The 11953-nt window shown below is 46.8% G+C and overlaps 1 protein-coding gene across 1 annotated transcript in view; it reads right to left on the bottom strand.

Annotated features, from left to right (window-relative positions):
* Nucleotides 1-9057: 9057 nt before the first annotated feature.
* Nucleotides 9058-11953, bottom strand: part of AKAP13 (A kinase (PRKA) anchor protein 13) — a 70785-nt gene continuing 67889 nt past the window's right edge. The window contains exons 29-30 of the mRNA XM_009695236.1: nt 10524-10836; nt 9058-9713 (exon numbers count right to left, since the gene is read on the bottom strand). Coding sequence (XP_009693538.1) covers nt 9664-9713; nt 10524-10836 — 363 coding nt within the window. The 3' untranslated portion in view covers nt 9058-9663. The remainder of the gene's footprint in view (nt 9714-10523; nt 10837-11953) is intronic.

Here is an 11953-nt window from a genome sequence, read left to right as displayed (position 1 = left end):
TCTCTTGGGAAGCCCTCCCTTCCCAGCTGAGGCTGGAGGAATGGTCCAGGGCCATGCCAGGATGGCATAGCTTGTGCTTGTTAAAAAGCAGCTGGCACTTTCAGCCAGGACGTGATTTAATGACGGATAGAAAGTCCTGTCTCTCAGTCCCAGCATCACACCTAACCCCAGTCTGGTGGCTCCATCCAGAGAAAACATTGCAGTTCTGCCCTTTGCTGCTCCCCTTACTCTCTTCTTCCACCCCAGCAGGGATCCTTCTCCCTACAGCCACCAGCGGGCAGCCAGTCCCCAGGATGCTGGCTCCGCTCCATCGTGGGGGATAGCTGTGCATTAAAAGGGATGAGCAGAAACAAAACAAGAAGAAAAAAGCTTAGGGGCCACCAGGAAAAGCCCTTTTGGTTTCTAACTTCCCTGGGTGGGTAGGATGGACAAACATCCCCTGCCCTGATGCGAGCCCAGCACCACCGCGGCCCTCAGTGTGCTGCCACTTGACTTTCCAGCAGGTGCAGGGAGGTGGGTAAACACCCATTTCTCCATTTCTGGGTCACTGTCTGGAGGAATTACACATGCACACACAAACAGGAGCTGCTTCCCTCCGACAGCCGCTTCTCTGCACCCGGCCGAGTGCCCGCCGGCTCCCGGCCCCCTCCTCTGCCCACGCTGCTGCCCCGCCAGGCTTACGGCTGCTCTGGGGCTTCCCACAGGGCTCTGCTAATGACTCACTGCTCCTGCTTGGCTCTAATTAGGTTCCTGTCTAATTAGGCTCACTGGAAAGATGCGGCTGGTGAGAAGCAGCTCTTTGGTGAAAAGAAAGGGGAAAGAAAGAGCGTCTGGAGACGCTGAGTGCTGGAGGGAGAGACGCCAGGCTGTGGCGAGAGGGCCGGGGGAATCGGGAATTGCCTGCTGCACTACATCTGTGCAAGGGACGGACTGTAAAGAAAGGAGAGAGCAAAAGGACCTAACAAGCTCCCCCCTGGGACCCTCCTGGGGCTCAGCTCTGCCTCATTGGGGAGCAGCTTGGCTCCATCCCACCAGGGATGCCTGGTTGAGGTGCCGGGATGTCCTCCAGCCAAGAGCGAGGGTTGCTATTTATAGCCCTGTTGAGCAAGTTAGCGACATGCAAAAGGAGCCCCAGGATGCAGGGAGAGCAGCACAGGGCTGCGCAGGCAGCGGGGCAAGGGGAGCCGGTCCTGAACCTGCAGCGTCCTCCCCTGAGCCTCTTTAGAAGGGAGGGTGGGAGAGCAGGCTCTGGAGCAAAGCCTTGTTACGGGGGTGTTTCAAGAGGGGTGAAGATAGCTTTTGGGGGGGACACGAGGACCACCCACTGTGTCCGTCCATCCCTGTGAGGGCTGGGGGTACTCACATGTACAGGCTCTCGTGCCAGTTGCTAGTGTCAAATATTATTTTCTCCTTAATTTAAACATGTTCCAACCCCAAACAAATCAACACAATTGCAGTGTTTAACATCCCTCTAACTAATTAACAAAACCCAGGTGCCTTCTATGGCAAAGGTAAGTCATTCCTTTACCGTTCACCTTGTATCTGATCACAAGGCATCTCACTCACTCACTGAACTAATTAGGGTTTTGCCTTCTCCTAATAAAACCTCCGTGACTGAGCAGTCTGTCTGCAAGCCCCAGCCCAGCACCTGTGTCCTCCCAGGCCTCCCATTTCTCACCCTGGAGCCAGCGCCAGGACTGAACCCAGCAAGGGTAGGAAAGGGGAAACGCAGGTAACGCCAATGTTAAAGGTGTCACTAAACCATATTTCTGAAGAGCCTCTCCTGCGCCTGTCACTGCTCCTTTCGGAGTCTCATCCAAGTGTAAGGATCCTTTATGGCCCCATTTAGGTGAAGGTGACAGTGAAAACCCAGCCACATCCAGATGCCCCACCACACAGCCCCGCAGAAATCTTTTGCTCTAACCTTGGTTGCTAAGGAAAAGCCAGGGCTGGCCAAGAAAGCCGGGATGTTCAGAAACACATCACTACTGCTTGGGGACCATCGAAAATAATTGACCCACGTGGTCTGGGGAGAACATCCATTTCATCACCTTAGCTGTGCATGGAGCTGCGGATGAAATTGTGGAAAGTTGGTCTGGGATATTCAAATTGCCACACGGAGATGGCCTGGAGAGGTGGGGTGCTTCATCTCCTTCTCTGCCAAAGGCAATTTGCATCGCACGCCCAGGTTCCCCTCTGGCCTATGGAAACAGGGGTGGTTTGGTTTGCGCTGTGCAGGACCAGAGAAGCTCATGCTGCCTGATTTGCTCTGCACCCCGACCTCTCTCTGGCAGGAGCTTGACTCAGCAAAAATTTGATTTTCTACATGTGATTTGTCGTCAGTAAATGTGCCCTTCCTCCTCTCATGACCAATGCCCGTTCTATCGTAACAGCCTGGTGAACCAGCACTGCCAGCAGCAGCATCTCTCACTTCCAGCAGCAGCAGCCGTTGGTTTACCGCAGCAATGCAAAGGCTCGGGGTAACCCAAGCGGTCCTTTTGTCGGGCATCCAGGTTGCAGAGCCAAGAGGGACCACAGGAAAATGTGCTCTTTAAACGCCATACACAGGAGCCGACGGTTCGGCAAAAGCTTTTATTTGCCTCAGTAAATAGGTGAGCTAGGACGAATGGGAATGCAAATATAATGAGGACTACTGAACAGCCGTTGAGATAAATGAGCTCTTTCATCTCGTGTCTCACACCCAGGGAGCTGCCTGCCTCCGAGCAAGCGCTGCGTGACCGGGTGTAGGCTTGGGTTCATTGACACGATTGAGGTTTTTAGAACAGCACATGCAACACAGATGTGAGGAGGGGGAAAAATACATGCAGTGCACTGCTGGCTAATGGGGCCCGTGAGGGTGGGCTGGCATTTCCTAACGCCTGTTAAGAAACAACCCAACACCGCCAAGCAGTGTTCGTGTCGATGACCTGAAGGCTTTGATCAATACGTCCAATTCTCCTCAAGCATCCTCTCTCCTTCCCTATCTCACCTCTGAAGACAAATGAAGTAATAGATGGAAACGAAGCAATTCCTCTGCTTCAAAATCAATACATAGAGGATGAGGCACAGGTCTCCCTGCTCCTTCTGCCTGGGGAAAGGAAGTTCCAGCCCTGTGCAGAACTAGCAGCACAGGGGTGGCTGTGATCACTTTTACAGGTCAAAGAAAATAATGGTGGAGAAACTCTGGCCATCGTGGTCCTCTGTGCTGGCTCCTTGTTGCGCTGGGGAGCAAACTCTGCCTCTGCTTTTGTACTTTTGGCATCCTCTCCTGCCTGGACTGATGCCTGCAGGCATGGGGAACAGGATGCGCCTTCCCCTCCCCAGGGGAGAGAACCACCTGGACATCGGCTACAGCATTTCTGCTGGGCCTTCTCTTGCAGGGGACCTGGAAATACATAAAGCACATCACATCGTGGGTGCAAACACCGCTCCTTCTCCCCCCATCCCCTGTGATGAGACGTAGCATCTCTAGTTCTCTCAGTCAAATGAGACAAAATCCCCTGTGCCTCGGATGTGCCGAAGATGCAGAGCTATTTTAGCAGGTTACAGAAACTCTCTGCCCCAAGACAGCACACGCAGCCACCAGACTGCCATTTATCTCAGCTTACGGAGCTGAAGTGGCTGAGAGGACGGCTGTGACACTTCCCCTTCTTGTAAAAAGATGACAAGCCCTGTGTGTGTGTGTGTGTGTGTGTGTGTGTGTGAAAAAAACCCAAGGAGCTGAATATCATTATGGCCATATGCCCTTCAGCAAAATGCAAATCTTCTAAGAGCAGGAAAATAACTTAAAAGAGTCCAATGGGTGCAGACTGGAATCGAGATGATAAAAGTAATGCAAACATTTGATTACAGGTTAGGGTTACGTCTATTCATTCAGCCTTGGTGCAACAAAGTCAACAGTAGAAATACCAGAGGTGTGGAAATAAATTGGGCAGAAAATTCAAGACTTAAATTTATTTAGAGGAAAACTGACTTTACAAGAAGTTGATGCTGATAACTAAAATGGAAGATAAATAAAAGCTTGTTACAAAACCTAATAATTTCTGGCAAGTTACAGAAAAACTGAAGAATTTTACAAGTCAACAACCCGTTCACTTTTTACATAATTACAAAATAAAATACAACGATTAGGTTTTACCCTCTTTTTTAAAAATTCTTTTTTTCAACTTTTTTTTTTAAAAACTTTTTTTTTTTTAATGGGTTCAACATGAAAATGCAAAGCTTTTTTTTTTTTTTTTTTAAGAAACAAACCAAAAGCAGAGGTATATCAAGTTATTGTAATACACCTCCTCAATGCTCTGGGAATTACTCAAGTGCATTCCATATTAGTACAAAATAAACACCAGGCTAAACTTTAACCATAGGCGAATTGAACTGGACACAGATTTTATTTTTTTTTTTTGAGTCAGTGTTTAATATCAATAAAGAAAATAGTAAAATACTTTAGAGCATGGAAAGGATGGATACCTATAGACAGCTTAAATACATACGAAGCTTATAGCTGTATGCAAAGCAGTGAATGTTATCCTGTTCCCCCCTCCCCCCAAGCAATGGAAGCTGAATATATTTGGGCAAAGCATCAGTGTCAGTGAAATGCGTGTGGAAAGAAAGGGCACCAAGCCCTGAAAATGCAGGTGGGAAGGGAGCTAGCATTACTCTTCCCATCACTGAAGAGCATGAGGTGTATGAGATTAAGCCAGTTCAGCTCGCCTATCTTTAAAACTTAGCTGCATCACCGGATCAAGAATCCTTGATTGCTGCCCCTTCTGACAAATGAAGCAAGAGTTATGAGCAGCAGGGGAGGTTTTTTATTTAAAAGAGTGCCTTAAATTATGTTAAATTCCCAAACCTGGCCAGCAGGCAGAATAATTTCCAGAATTCTGGTTAACAAGGAATGTTTTGTGGGATTTTAGCAGATACACTCTCATGCCCCCTGCCCAGTCCTCCCTTGCCCTGTGCCACAGATATCCTAGACAGCTTCCTTGGGGTTTGGCACCTGATAAACCTCTTCTGACACGGTGGCATTTGGAAGGACTGGATTTGGGTGTTTCAGCAACAGCTTTGAGATATCCTAGTGCCTCAAGGGAGGTGCAAAGATGATCGGACTCTATGGATGCTCTTGCCTTCAAAAGGCAGTACAAATCTGCACAAGGTAATGGCATTACTGTGCTTCTCAGGAGTGGTCAAACTTCAAGAGAGAAGAGTTGAGTCCACCCTCAGCAGTGGTGAGAGCTCCTGCCCCAGGGATGGCACCTGGGACTTCTCCCAACAGCCTGGATAATAAATAAGTTAGTGCATGGAAAGGGCCTCCTTTCACTGATATTGTTGCATCCCTCTCCCCCCGCCTCCTTTGCACTGGGTTTCTCCAAGGAAAAGGAGATGGAGGGCAAACCACTGGCGAGATCGCTTCCCTATCGGCAGCGGTACTCGCTGTGAGGAAGAGGATGGTGAGGCCAGCATTAGCTCTCCCGGGGGATATACCTGAGCCATCAGGAGCCAGTTCTCTGGCCCTGCCACTCACCCTGTCTGCAGTGGGACTGTAGTCAGATTCACACCCACTTTGGCCTAAAAATAATACAAGAAAGCTTAGCCTTTCCTCCTTTCCCAGGGTAAAGCCAAACCAAACCAGGAATATGCCTACTTGCAGTTCAGATTTTGCTGGGGATGCAGAGTGGGGAGCAATGGCAAAGCTGATTGTCTCCACATAACCAAAATCAAAAGGGACAAGACCAGTTCCATTTAAAGTGCTTTATGGCATCAAACAGACATCAAGTTACATGTTGAGATGATCACTCCATTTAAAAGAAGGTAAGGCCAACCCCACACAACTTCACCGAGTCTCACACCATTCGCTACAGCTACCCTCTATCACCAGGGTATTCTGGCAGCCCCAGCTAATACTGACCACTTTTGTACCTCATCTGAGCCCGTGCTCCCACTTCCCTCGTCATTGAAAACCCTTCTGTTGGGCAGTGATAAAGACCAGGCAAAGAAAAGGCCAAGAAAAGAAAGTCTGATTTTTCCCCTCCATGAAATACTAGCATAAAAATCTCCAAGAGCCCTTGCAGGGTCCTCTTCTCCCTCCAACAATACTGGTTTTGCACAAACATTTTTTGAACCTGCTCTATGTCCTAGGAATCCAATGCAAAACAGGGTGGTTTGTGTGCTCCAAATGGGATCAAGGGACTGGCTCCAGGAACCAGATACAGCAGAAAGCTGGGCTGAAGAAATAACACACTTTCAACAACTGCAGGATGGATGTCAGGTGTGGAACTGGAGCAAATGCAATTTTAAGGCCAGGAAGAGGAAAGGCTTTCATGCTATAAAGCTGGGACCATACTCTAGCAGACAACTCTAGGCAACCTTCAGGGATCAGAGTGGGAATCCCACTTTGGTAACCTATGCCAAGCTTTTCCAAAGAAAACCCGAGAGGGGAAAAATAAAAGGCTAAAGAGATAAAAACAAGCCTTCACCTTCCTAAAGGTGAAAGGAGGAGGAAGCAGTGTGGGAGTAAAGGCTTCATTCCAAAAAAGTGAATCATATAGTAACATACATCTTCCAAGGACAAAGGTCTGTCCACCAGAATTTAAGACACAAACAGCTTTGATAGGCAGTATTTCTAGTCAGTATATTTCTGACTCACACCCGTGGTTTCTTTGACAAGGAAGCACGGGGACCTTAGGAGATCACTTAGCAAACACTATTTTCATTTAGGGCACTGAATGCTCTTTTTGATTTGCACAGGTCAGAAAAGATGGTCAAGCCAGGCAGAGACTCAGCCCTGCTATCCCAGGTCACGTGTCTGCTTTTTGATGCCCTTCTCGGAGCCCTGGGACATTCCCATGTTGTGAATTCAAGATGGGTTGAGACTGGGGAAAAGACAGTGGGATAAGAAGAAAGCTCATACCGGCAAAGGCTATCACAGACTGAGGGGAACTTTCAGAAATACTGGGGACCTTGATCTCTCTTTATACAACAGTAAACGAGCCATGACCTTCTTCAGTTTCCAAAAATTTCAGCTTGGCACATTCATTTTTGCAGAGGTATAAACAGCAGGAAAGAAGTTATTTTCCAAGATTGGTGGTTTTCTTATGAGAAAGGTAACACCACAACACCGGGGCATGCTTCCTTCAGCTCCCTTTGGGTTCAGAAGAGTTGTCTGTATCTCCCCAGAGAAGCAACCAGACTAAAAGCCACTCCATGTATTGCTTTTTCCTTTGCCTCCAAGAGGTATGAGAAAACTTAAACAAAATATTTAAACAAGGAAACTAACGGATAGGAGGAGTCTTGTCTGAAGCCATTGCTTCTTCTCCCAGACATTTTTTGGCCCAAAGATGCTCGGCCTTGAAGACAGCTCTCAGTTGAAATTGTGTAACTCTGGGCGTGGCACGGGCTGCAAAACAGCACTGCCCAAAGTCTGGTTTTGTAGGAACCAGAGAGATAAGAACATTTGGTTTACCAATCTCTTGGTAAGAAAACAAACAAAAAAACTACCCCAAACCAAAAAACTCAAAAGCAAAAAAAAGGAAAAAAACCCCACCCAAACCACCCCTCAAACCCCCAAACAAAAGCAAAACTGAAAAGAAATAAAAAAATAAAACCAAGTAAACTTCTTTTAAAAAAAGAAATCTTTCAAATAAACAGAAAGATAAATATTTTTTGCAAGCCCTGCTTGCAATTAAGAACAAGCACCAAATAATATTAAAAAAGGTAAAATAAAAATACATCTCAACCCTTTTTCCTTTCTTCTTTTTTTTTTTTTTTTTTTTTTGAGTCTTAATAGTTTAGAGAGCTTCAAAAGCAAGCAGGTGGTTTAGGATTCCTGCACTGACCAAGACGGACCAGTCTAAGCATCCACCTCACCATCAATGCTGCTGATACTCATCAGCATCGAATTCTGAAAACGGCTGCGGGTTACTAGCTTGTGAGAAACCAGAGAGCAAACTCAAATCAAACAATAGTGCAAGAAATGTTTTTTTTTCTTTCTTTTAAAACAAAAACTAGTAGGAAAGGAAATGCACTTGACAGCTTCAAACTCTGAGCAAACTCTTGAGCTATTCTGAAGCTGATGGCGTCTCATAACCATTTACAAATCTGCTCAGGTAATTCCCCTGAGAGGGTTTGGAAGAACATAATTTTGGAAAAAAGTTTGGCTCACTGTATTTCTCTTCCCCCGCTGAACATATCCGTGTATTCAACAGCTGCACAAACACCTCACAGTCGGCACAGCGAGAGCCACCCCCAGACCTTCCCCTTCTGCTGACGGGGATGCACAGACACTTTCACCCTAGAGCCCACGGTGATGGAAATGACCTGCCACGCTGGGCCTCTGGACCTGTCCCACAGTGGTTTTGTCCATGAGAATATGTTTTCTCCCTAGAAATGGTTACTAAGTGCATGGTATTGTATAGGCATAGGGACTAGGAGCCACCTCTTTGCAGTTCACTCTGCTCACAGCACTCAGTCCTCTGACCTGTGACATCTCACTGAAGTGCTCTGAAATTGCTGTTGTCTCATTCTGCCTTGGAAACGAGCAAGGGAAGCTGACAACATCCAGAGAAACAGAAGCCCAACGGTCACACAAAAAGTGGAGGAAGAAAAATACAAATAACAGAACAGAGGTCCCTAAAAGCAGATTTTCAGCCATCTCTCCAGAAGTCATCAGGCTTGTAATGAAGGGATGTCAAATGCAACTGGAGAACTATATTCTGACTAAAAAAAAAAAATATCTTTACTTAGAGGATGGGAAGGAGTGAGCTGGAGCCCGAAGAGATTGCATAAAAAAAATGCTGCTTAGAGTTGCTCCCATTTGAACACTGTCTGTTCTGGCTCCCTGGGGTTGTTGCCTTACAAGTCTACTGAATTTCTCTTTTCTGCATTGTTTTAAATATACCCAAAGACATTCCGCTTAATTCTGGAAACAGTCTATTTAAATCCTCTGCCCCATGGAAATCTTTTGGAATTACTTTACTTTTTTTTTCCCCTCTGAATTTTTGTTTTGAATGCTGTTACTGCTTCCTGGTGTAAGGTACTTTTCTGAAACCAAACAGTCCGTATACCATGAGCACAAAAGGGGTGTGCAAGTCAATGGCATTACAACCGGAAGAGTAAGGGCAAGATATTTAATATCTACATGCTCCCTGAAAGTCATCAGGTATCATCTATCCCCATGGGCCGAGCTAAGCTTGGCTGTACAGACCATAGGCATATCCCAGTGGATACATAGATACTTATATGTATATATACAGTATATCTATATATGCCAGTGTGTACGCACCATTTGTAGAGTCCTAATCTTTTGCTATATGCTTGGTTTTGGTTATATTCCCCAGAAAAGGGGAATTTGAAGGCACAGACCCCTTAAGGCTATGTTCTCTCATCCTTTAGCAGTAAGAAGAGACAGAAAACATCTATCCCAAACCACTTAACCCAAGGTTTGCACAGAGACACAGTACTGTTCGCCGTGCAGTCAGCCTCTGTGGTGAGAATTCACACAAAACCACAGGAGAGAGGCCCTTTCCCACCACTTAACAGACTTCATAACATGTTTTATTTAAAACCTCCAGATGCTTGTCAGATGCAGGCACCAGCAGCGTGCTGTGGAGCGGGCAGGGTGATGTCCACTGTACCAATGCCATGAGTGATCGATGGAACCATCCACGCTTAGCAGAAGATCTCCTCACCCTCTGGAGGTGCTTCTGACGAGTGAGAATCTGCAGCACAAAAAACCAGGTGGGAATCACTATGAGAATACAGGAATACATCAGGGAGAGTGGGACTTCACATGCATGGAAACCCTGCTGTCTGCCAAATCCACTGGGCACCTTAAAAGATATCCAGTTCCCTGATGAGCTACCATGAAATTACATCTCATAATTGGTGAGCTTTCCTGTGCACAGGTTGGAAAACATCAGTGAGTTAATACGGATAAGTGGGCCATCTGAGGGTGTGAGATCAAATTTCATGGGTGTCAGAGGTTTGAGGTACAGAAATGAGTCCAAAGGGGATGCAAAACTACCAGAAAAAATCTGTAATTTTTTTTCCAGATCAAGAGACAAGATAAACCGTCTCGAGAGGAAAGGAGAGGCCATCACTTCCAAACTACAACAGAGTTAGAGCAGACAGCAATGCCCCAGGGGCTGCAACGGCCAGGAGCATCCCAGCAGCAGCTCCTGAAAGCACATACATCGAAGCAGGACATTTTCCTCCTTGAAGCAGAGCAAGCTGAAAAATAAAGGGAGAATCCAGCCCATGGAGGCTGCTCAGGATGGGATGAGGAAGGGAAGGAGCAGGGAGCAAAGTATGTCTCTCTGACAGTCCCAGGGGCTGCAGAACAGGCAGAAAAGCCCACAGAAGATCACTTCAAGCTGAGAACTCCACTTATGACAGCTGCTGTTCTCCATCCCTGTGTTACCATCCACATTCAAGGCTAGATTTCACGGTTTCCACAAGTTCACTGGTTGGAGGAAAAAGCCAGCTCACCAACCCCGAAAACCACACCTATGACCTCCCCTGACACTCACCAGACTGTTGGGAGCGATGTCCCCTGCCCTTTTTCTTCTTTTCCTTCTTCTCCTTTGGTTTGGCTAAACTGAAGAGGCGAGTAGGCATCTGGGGCTGTTCCTCAGCTGCCTTGTTAGTCTGGTTTGTTGTGCTAAGCAAATGAAAAGTGCTTTTCTCTTTGTGTGTCCTTGAAAGACTGTTCCTTTTGGGGGAGACAGACAGTTCTGCATCGAAGTGCCCTTGTTTAGGAAGGGAAGGGCTCTTCTGCTTAGAGGAATCATCGATGTTGGACTGGGAGGGGACTCTTGCAACTTTCTCATGTAGATTTGAAACCTATAAAGGAAAACAAAAGTTTTTCATTGGGGCATGAAAGAGGTTAGCAGAGAACCTGGACAGGAAAGCTTTGTCCCAGACCAGAGATAGAGGTTGTTCTTGTGAACAGCCAGCTCATTCACCAGCCAGAAAGCGGTCCCCATCCAGGCAAACCAATGAGAGAAGAAGCCCTGTTCATGATGAAGAAATGAGGCCTATAAAGAGTAATGCTCCAGTATCTTTTGCTCCTACATGTCCTATGCTATGTATTAACAAGCCAAGGGCAAATATGCTCTAAGATCTCAATACCACGACTTACCCTGCATCGTTTGTGCACACAGATGGTGGCAGAAGGCCAAGGAGAAGCGTGCCTCTCCAGAAGGGGAATGCCAGCACACAGCACTGGAGCGGCATGTGTCAAAGGAAGCCTTTCCAAGCAAAAGATGAAAGCAAAATCATTTTTCCTGATTCCCGCCCCCCCTCCGCCAACGGCTGCCTCAGGATGTAATTGAGCCCGCACACTCAAAGGGAAGATCAAAACAACAGCTCAACAAAGCCTCACCGAACCCTCTATTAATAGCTCTGAAATGTCAGTAAGTTACCTGCCGTGAAAAGGTGCTTCCTTCTCCTAATCCCCCAGGCCTCACAGCTATTTTACCTCTCGTCCTTTCCCATAGCATCCATGCCCCTCGCACGTCTATGTGTGCTTGATGCTGGAACAGCTTCACTGTGTGCTAGGAAAACTGCTGGCCTGATCAGGAACCGGGGTGGGAGGGAGCAAGCCCTCCTCTGGTAATTCGCTTTTCAGAGCTCACTGCCGAGCTCCGCAATTAGTCCATTCAGGCACCCAAAATCATTTCCATTCTGCAATCCAACATTTATAAACTAATTCTGCTACAGCTCTAAGTAAATTACATTCAGAATTAGTGAGTTGCAAACAATCAATTAATCAACAACATGCTTAAGGATCAAATTCAGCCCATGTTTTACCAACGGATGCTTGCTCTCCTCAGTCAGACTGCTGCACAGTTATAAAAAAAATAAACCCCAGCTGGCTGAAAAATGCACAGAAGAGGATCTGCGTGTGGGCTTTTCTTTCTGGTTGTGGGCAGCCAGACACCAAAAACTTCTTGCAGCA

Source organism: Cariama cristata, unplaced genomic scaffold, assembly GCF_000690535.1.
Source record: "Cariama cristata isolate BGI_N322 unplaced genomic scaffold, ASM69053v1 scaffold17432, whole genome shotgun sequence".
In the NCBI taxonomy this organism is placed as follows: domain Eukaryota; kingdom Metazoa; phylum Chordata; class Aves; order Cariamiformes; family Cariamidae; genus Cariama; species Cariama cristata.
This window is presented reverse-complemented; position numbering and strand designations above follow the sequence as displayed.